Raw genomic sequence first — 8498 nt, forward strand, 5'->3', positions numbered from 1 at the left:
ATTCTTCTGGTAGGAGTTAAACAGCACTGATTTCAAGCAAGGTTTTTCAAGGGAAATAAATAGGAGGTAAGAAAATGCACCTCAACTCATTTTTATGTTGAGAATGGTAGCAAACATGCTTGAAATGTACTGGCTTTTTGTAATGTCACTTTTAAAAAATAAATGGCAAAAACCTTTAAGTATTTTTTTTTTTTCTCAGAATAGAAATAAATCCCATTTTTCTTCGGTCACAACATGCTTTCTTTTTCTTTCTTTTTTTTTTTTTTTTTTAAGATGTCAATTAGTCATGCAAAGTTCTATAAGTGCATTAACATTCGAGTTTGTACAGAATATTTTTAACCAGATGCACTCCCCACAGTTCATACCTACAGCTTCTGAAAAACTACATGCCACAGTGATGGTTGAGTTCCTTTTGGAAAAAGATTCGCTACCGCATGAGCCAGCTGTTGGAGTAAGACCCACATGATTCTAGCTTCCGTCTCACGGTCTGTAAAATTTCTCCTTGCCTCCCACTGTGATGAATCCAATAATAGTAACAGGAAAACATCTTCTAGGAGAAAAAAAAGCGTCTCTGGCCAGTGACTGGTAGATTTGGGAATGAATGTTGCTTCCCTGAACAGTGTTCTTAATAAAGCCACAAGCAGCAGCTTTGAAAGTCTAAAACTGGTACCACTTTTTGTCCTTGTATTTCAGCATCACCTACACAGAAAAGGGAAACAAACAGATATAAACCGCTGCTCTGCATATGAGGTATCATCACACATGACCTAGGCCCATTAACTGTCACCAACTTGTAAGTAAAAAAGGAAGAGCAATGCAGTACTTCAAGTGTCATCAGGTCTTCAGTCCCCTGAGACCTTGTATTTAATTTTGTAATTGTTACATTTTAAAAAAAAAAAGTTACCTGCTGTTCATGAAAAGATTTTTCCTGAGGAGCTTTAACTACCTTTTTCTGCAAAAAGTACAGAGGTATGGGAATAACCAGGAACTTGCTTTTTACTCCTATAGAAAGAAGCTTATCTATGGAGCATAGTAGATATGCCCTGAATATATAAACTTTCTGCATTTCAGGGCACGTTCTTTCTGTGTATTTTTGCCTCAGACTTACAAAAGCCAAAAAAAAATGTAAAGGTCTTGTCCAGAGACGTGATGCATGTTAAACAAAATACGTGCATTTTAGGAAGTATTCTTTAATGTTGCTTTATCTTCAAGGAAAATCACTTTAGTTGATTCCCAGCCTTAACAGCGTGGGATGGAAGAACTTTCCATTTCCAGCTCTAAGCTGGAAGCTGTCTATTCCAGGCAAGCCCTATTCTATGTTACTGTACCACAGTCCTGTACTAGAAATGTTCTCCTCTTCTTCCCAATAAGATCTGTAAAGGTTCCTATATACACATCCACCGACCTGTTTTCTGCCCTACTGCATAGACATGCTGCACTAAGTGGCTTCAAAAAAAAAGTCATAATGAATTAGTGAGAAAGGCAAGAGATGAGAAGTGCCACGTTCTAAATTCAGAGGCTAACAATGGATGCTCATTTATGAAAACATGAAAGAAAGGGGCGTGCAATGGAAGTTTATTTTCGGCATTCTCATTGTCTGGGAGCAGGAAAAATGGTGTGTCAGTTAACGAGAGTACACCTAAAACACCATGACGGGGTGAATGGGGAGAACCGTACTTGACTTTCCCAAAGGAAAGCAAAGGCTCAGTTGGAGGGTTGGCGGTTCCTAGTTCTGGGTGTGTGGTGCCAGGGCCCCTACCTCGTGTGCATGTTTGGAAAATGCCTCTGCGCTGGCCATCATGCTCGCAGTCCTTTCATCCAGCTCTCCCAGTTTCTGTCCTCTCTCATCAAGGGCAATGCGTGCACGAGTCAAGTCCCCAATGACGCCTCCTGCAGCTCCTCTCACGCCTTCAATTCCACCTGATCCAGGGATGTGCTGGGCAAGACTGCGAGAGGCTTTTCCTGCCGTGGCCTCACCAACTGCAAAGGAGAAACAGACAAACGGACAGGAATGAGTTCCTGGCTGTGGCTCTGTCAGTGCTTCTCATCCTCCAGCTGCAGCCTTGCAGTGGTGATGCCATTTGATGTGCAGATGGCACGTGTGGAAGACTTTGCTCTGTGCACTGGCACATCTACAGTGCAGTCGTGCCCCTTCTCCCCGCCCCCCCCAATCACTCAAAAGAATCTGCCAAGCTGAAGGAATTGTGGGAAGGCAATCATGGGAAGGCAACTGAGGACCCTCCCCTTTCTTCACAACATCATCTTTATTTTTTCGTCAATGATCTAAAGCTTGTGTACCACTCCATTTCTAGATGACAAGGGCAGGCGATCCCGTGAATTAATTTCTGGGGAAAAAACCCCCAACCCAACCCAAAATACCCAACACGAAAAATCCCAAGAAATTACTTACAAAGCTCCTCTCTGTCAAAAGCTTGTCCACTTCCTCCAAAAAGTCCTTTGAGAAAGCCTCTGTTTTGGGCTTCTGGTGTTTCCACAGGAGTAAACAAATCCCCAAGCATGTCCTAGCAAAGTCAGACAAAAGTCCATGTGAAAAATTAGTGAGGTGAAAGCTGTTCTAGGTGTTATCTTTATTTGCATTAATGAGCCACATGCATTGGATCTAATCAACTAGTTTTAAGAGTCTGTTGTGTGAACAGTATTGAGGTGTGTGAACAGTATTGAGTACTTAACATCTGTGTTTCATGACAGGCAAATACTTGGGCTAACTAGATGCACGCATGCTTTCAAAGGGACTTGGTTTGTTACTGCCCAGTCTTACGTTCATTACCACAAAGAAAAAAAATGTATAAGCAATACAGAGTGAAAATACCAATCATAAGATCACATTTTGCTTAGAAACAGCAAAGGCAACACTCTAATTGAATAAACAATTTGTTGTGAATTATGTGTTTTGCTTCAGTGATTATCCAGGCAAGCAGGGCAGTCACTCTCTGTTTTCTCTTTATAGCGTGCCTGAGTTCAGTGCTTGCTAGCCGTTCAGAGAGTTTGGTGGTTGTTTGGTTGGTTTTTTGTGGGTTTGTTTTTTTTTTTTCCCCAAACAAAATCCTGTCACCTTCCATACAACCTGACACTCCTCCCCCCCCAGTTACTGTGCATGTTGGCAGTGCCATCAGTAATGCTACATAAGCACGTCTGCTGAAGGCACTGTCATGGTGCTACATCTTGGAGCAGCTGACCCAAACAAATCTCAGGCTCAGATTTATTTGCAGCAGTACTAGGAAAAGTGGGCTCTCCAGAATAAAACTGATAAAGAAGGCGTGCAGTTCCATCAGTGTTTGAAACCAGTGAGGCTGTGTGCGCGGAAAACGGTTGCTGCCCTGTTGCTCAGCTCTGTGTTTGCTCATCCAAGCCTCAACAGCAGATACAGCTGTTGTGCTGCACAAAGCACTCGGCTTCTGGGAGGCTGCGTGCTAGGACAGCGCTGTGACTCACACTTACTGCTCCTCTGCCCAGTCACCTGCACTGAGGAGAAAAACTACTGCCGCCCTTCGAGCCTAAGTGGAGGCTCTCACACAGCCTGGCTTTGGTTTCCTGGGTAGCAGGTGATACTGGGTCATCTGCTTTTTGTACACATATAATGACTGTGCAAACCTTTTACTGTCGTCTTTGCATCAAAGCCGAGATATGAACAGCCACAGTCCAGCAGTACAGAGAAGCGAGGGCTGTGTTTCCCTTTGATTGGTTGTTGTATGATGCTATTAAGGTTAACGAAAAAAATCTAGCTTGTAAGAGCTCTCACTACAGGTCCATATTCTAAGATGCACTGATCAAACCTTCTGATCATTTAAAAATTGGTTGCCTGCAAAATAATCTCTTCTCCGATGCGCAAAAGCTTGTGTGCAATGCTCACTCCTCACAGTGCTTTTTCAGACTTGAGACAGACAGTGCTATGACACGAGTTGAGCAGCTCAGCACGTTATTCCCTAGGGCATAATGAGTGCTGGCAGGACCATTCCTTTTATACTTCTACCCTAGTTCACTGCTAATTATGTAACCTAGGACTTATTCCCCCTTTTTTTTCCCCTTTTATTTCTCATGTTTCTCCCTGTAACCTCTCACAATTCCTCCTCTTCAGTAAATGACATTTTAATTTGCATTTTCGTGGTAAAAAAAAAAAACAACCCCAAAACCCAACCCAAATCTAACATTGTAAAGACCTTTTGCTCAAAATAAATTATTTTAATTAGACCATTTCTATAGCTACTGTATTTTAGTGTACAATGGGAGATGCTTTCCTCATGTGGAAGAAGGGGGCTACCAATTATTGGAGTAAAACCAGTGGTAAATAATTAAAAAAGATATTTAAAACAGAGCATATTTTTTGATACTAACCACACTGGTTTGTCTCATGCTCCCACCTATCTACTGAAAACTGCAGGTATTAAGGTATTTTTAGAGTTAAAATAAAAAAATGATAAAAATATGGGCAGGAATTAATATTTTCACTGAGGCAGTTGCTGTGTGGTTGGACACGTGCCGGTACCAACTGCTGTAGCTGCTATTCATTTGTAGCTTCCCCTTCTTTCCCTTCAGCCATTTTTAACAGCTGGTCTTTCGTACAGTAGGACTGCGAGAGAAGCAGGCTGTGAAGAGTCCCATTTGGGCACAAATCTGCCTCTGTATGGAGCCAGCAGAGATTGCAATTACGTGCGGGCAGGCTGCAGGCTCGGGCCAGCCGTTGGGGCACAGGAGGAAGGTGACAGTGTCATGAAGAAGTCCAAACAGCGACAGAGCTGCTGACCTCTCTCTGCTGCGTTGGCGTCATTCAGCCAGGGCAAGTGGAGAGGAACACGTCTGTCCCGCTCCCGCAGCGCAGCCTTCACTTTGGATGCTAAAAAACTAGCAGTAAACACGTGGCAATTTACACCTGACGAGTCGGGCCGCTGGCGCTCCCACACAAGCACAAAGGCGCCGAAGTACGGGTTTGAGCCCTACCTGCAGATTGTCACACATCTCCTGGCTGTACGTCAGGCGCTGGATCTCTGTGGGAGAGCTGAGATACAAAGCTTGCCCTTCGTTAGTGAAACAAAAGGTCCGCGCTATCCTCATGTCTGTTACGGGCAAATAGTTGATGTCCAGCAGTGGGCGAAGGCTGGGCAAGCTGAAGAGAAGCAGATACCTAGGTTAGTCACCAGTGCCACACATGGTACACCTGCTCTATGCCTGCATTTTAAACCAACGTTTAAGTTTACGCTTTTCATAACTGAATAGTTAAAGTGCAGCTCTAAGCTGAAAAATTCTGCCATAAACACACTGCCTTCCCGTCATACTTTGTTTCCCTGCACGGAGAAGTTTCAGCTGCCTTGCCGCAATGACCCTTAGGCTTCTGCTACTGTCTGGATTTGGGACGGGCGTGTGACACAGTACGGCTTGTGTCACGTGGCTGGGCAGTTTGCAGGGTAAGGCCTGCCCCCAGTTATCGCATGGGCAGCTGCAAGAAATGGCGTGGCAGGGCCCTGCTTGCACCCCACGGACAAAGGCTCCAGCATCGCCTTTGCTGTCCTCCAGCTTCTCCCGGTTCACCGTTTTGGACAGCAGTTTCCAAAATCTAAATGGCCTGGCTGGGGAAAAGGGGCTGCGGCAAGGCGAGGGCACGACCACAGGGCTACTGCACAGTCGGCTCAATGGTGGGGATGACAAGGAAGGCAAACCAGGTGCTCTGAGCGGAAAGATCTTCCCAAACGGCAAGAGTGGGACTTGCTACTTCACACTGGATAAACAGTACCCTTTCTATGCCCGACTTTTTCTATACTCCTCTATACCCGATTTACCATAACCGAGCAAAATTATCAGGGTTTTCTTTTATGATAGTTAAAAATCAAGAGCCATCAATTGTCACGGGTAGGGTATTACTATGAAATATAAAGGAGTTTGCTTTGCTGCGCGGCTGTTTTAACTCCCCATGCGGAGACAGGCCAAGGAACAGGTATGGCAGCGGGCAAGGCAGGGCATTAAATGCACCCGCCAGGGAGTTAATGCAGAGCATCAGACACTCCAGAGCAAACACAAGTGGAACGTGACAGCACCGTGCCGCCTCTTTGCTTAGTTCTGCTACAAGATTAGTTAGATAAGTACCTCAGTGTCATGATGTGCCCATTGGCACAAAAGCACGCCAGACAGACGCTGTTACAGAGGGTGACCACATCTGCTCGCAATAAAAAGGACGTTTCAGTGATGTTGTGGACATAAAGACATGTTTGGGAAGGCAATGAGAAGACTTTGGCTTGTTTTTCTGAACAAATGACTGCAAATTGATGATCACCCATATCCTGGGAGGAGGAAGGGGAATGCATGACAAGTTTCCTTTTTCTTGTTTTTTCACCGTCGTCAGCACTGTGTGGGTCCCTCCATACTTCATACGGTGGATGTGTCAACGTCCCCATGCAGTCCAAGCACGCGAAGGTCAGCACGGCTCCTTTCAGTGTCAGAACTGTGCCTGCAAAATATAGTTTCCTCTCACTGGTACTGGCACCACAATTAAGCTGCTTGTCAGTACTGTGAACGCGTGCAGCATAGCTGACATTCAGCTTTTGTAATTAGAGCAAACAGGTTAATCTAGCCAAGGTGACAAGTCTTCCTTGCTCAGTTCTTCCTGACCACACAAGAAAGTGAACAAACAGGCTGCCAGTACTGGAAAGGTCTCAGGAAGCCTATATCAAATATAATACAAGCTATTGAATACCATAAAGATAGGCTGTTGTTTATCTCCACATTATACTAGTAGGGTATTTATTCCCCAGCAGTAAAATTGCTCTCCTTAGTCTGGTGACCTTCCAGCATTGTTTTTCTAAACAAACCGGGGGTGGGAAACCTCTATTCCTGTGCATCCTCTGATTTTTGTCATTATCTTACTTTAAAACATACTAAGCACATACTGCCTCTCCTCAGACCTGACCTCTCTCAGCCCTCCGTTCTCTCTGCTACACCATCTGTCACTCACTCAGCCAAGGATCTCTCCTGGTACATTGACCTGCCAACATTTTTGTTTCCTTTCCTGAACTCCCTTCTGCTTCTCTGCAGCTTTCTGAGAGAAGACAGCCAAACTGTTCACAGCATCCCAGATAGGACTGCATCAGAGCTGTACACAGGACTGTAATTTCACAATATGAAGGAACTCTGCTAATTTCCCTTTCCTCACAGGAAACATGTAACTTTGCCCATGAGACAAGGTAATCTTTGGAAATAACACAACCAAAGTCACTCAGCTCATGAAGCTGCGGGTGTCTCACGAGCATCTTTCTTTATCTGTGTGCCCTCTATGTAGTGAGTGACCATTGCTTGATACATGTATTGAGAAATTTCTGCCCAAAAGGCCATACAAAATCATGCAGTTATTCCCCCTGTTGTACCAAGACATAATAAACAGGAAAGGAGCTGCACTCTTACCACTTGGCGACACCATGACCGGCTCTGACTGCCGCAAATCGTCACTAGCAGGCAGATTAAGGGAGAGGATTAAGACCATACCGAGGCCCGTTCCAACCCAGAGACAGGGCGAGACAGCAGAGTCATTCTTTCGGGCAAAGGACTCCATGAAGTACAAAGCCGTAATTGCCTCCTTTGAGTCCCTGTCAATGCTGGACACGCTGGAGCTTCGGGAACGGCTGAAGGAGTTTTCCCTATTTTCTGCGTAAATAAATACAAGCAAACAGGCACAAGTTGGCAATCCTAGAACAGGCACAAGCCTGCAGCAAATACAAACTCCCTGTAGAGCACAGAAAATACAGAGTTTTCTTAACATGAGCAAACACTCTGACACTAGCACGATACCAGCTTGCTGCCAGTGTATAAATAAGTGTGGAAAATGCTGTCAGACCTCATCAGTTAAATCTGCATTAGAAATAGCTGCTTATTATGGAGATTAGCATAGACTAATTAGAATTTACAACAGCTTTAGCTCAAAGGACTTGTTCTAAATAGCATGAAATAATTTTAGACCCATATGTTACCAATGCATTTAAAATTAATCCATGTATCTCATTGCTGCAGGACATGAAGGGAGACGCCACTACCAACTTCAGAGCATGTGTCCTTTGCTCTGCTCTTGTTTCCATCGCTAGGATGTTCTAGCACTGCGTTCACAGCCATCGTTGCTGTGAACATCACTGCTCTCTGGGGAAAAGACACCCATTGCTAGACTGATCCCAGCATCCAAAACATCTCAGGGTACAAGTCAACTCTGGCTTCCCAGGGAGTGAAGTGAGAAACCTGCTCTGCGCCCTTGGCAACAAGCGCATAGTGAGCCAGCACTGCTCATCTTTCCACCTAAACTTTAGCAGGCAACAGCAAGAGCCAGCTGGAGACAGAGCTGTATCATCCTCACTGCAAATACACAGGCACGGAGACACTCTCTGAGCTTTTCAGAGAGAAATAACAATGAACAGGGTCTGACTGCTGTAGGGCTAAAGATCTCTGCTTTGCTTTGCCTAGTGCCAGGCAGGAAGCACAAAACTGAGCAAGACAGCTCCTGGCATCAG

General features: G+C 44.8%; 1 protein-coding gene across 1 annotated transcript in view; it reads right to left on the reverse strand.

The window, feature by feature from the left end:
- Nucleotides 1-657: 657 nt before the first annotated feature.
- The window catches only part of STXBP5L (syntaxin binding protein 5-like), a 211335-nt gene continuing 203494 nt past the window's right edge, over nt 658-8498 (reverse strand). The window contains exons 22-27 of the mRNA XM_009329260.1: nt 7408-7647; nt 6097-6457; nt 4957-5122; nt 2411-2522; nt 1760-1980; nt 658-699 (exon numbers count right to left, since the gene is read on the reverse strand). Of these exons, the coding sequence (XP_009327535.1) occupies nt 658-699; nt 1760-1980; nt 2411-2522; nt 4957-5122; nt 6097-6457; nt 7408-7647 (1142 nt within the window). The remainder of the gene's footprint in view (nt 700-1759; nt 1981-2410; nt 2523-4956; nt 5123-6096; nt 6458-7407; nt 7648-8498) is intronic.

The sequence above is a fragment of the Pygoscelis adeliae genome, unplaced genomic scaffold, assembly GCF_000699105.1.
Source record: "Pygoscelis adeliae isolate BGI_AS28 unplaced genomic scaffold, ASM69910v1 Scaffold120, whole genome shotgun sequence".
Classification (NCBI taxonomy): domain Eukaryota; kingdom Metazoa; phylum Chordata; class Aves; order Sphenisciformes; family Spheniscidae; genus Pygoscelis; species Pygoscelis adeliae.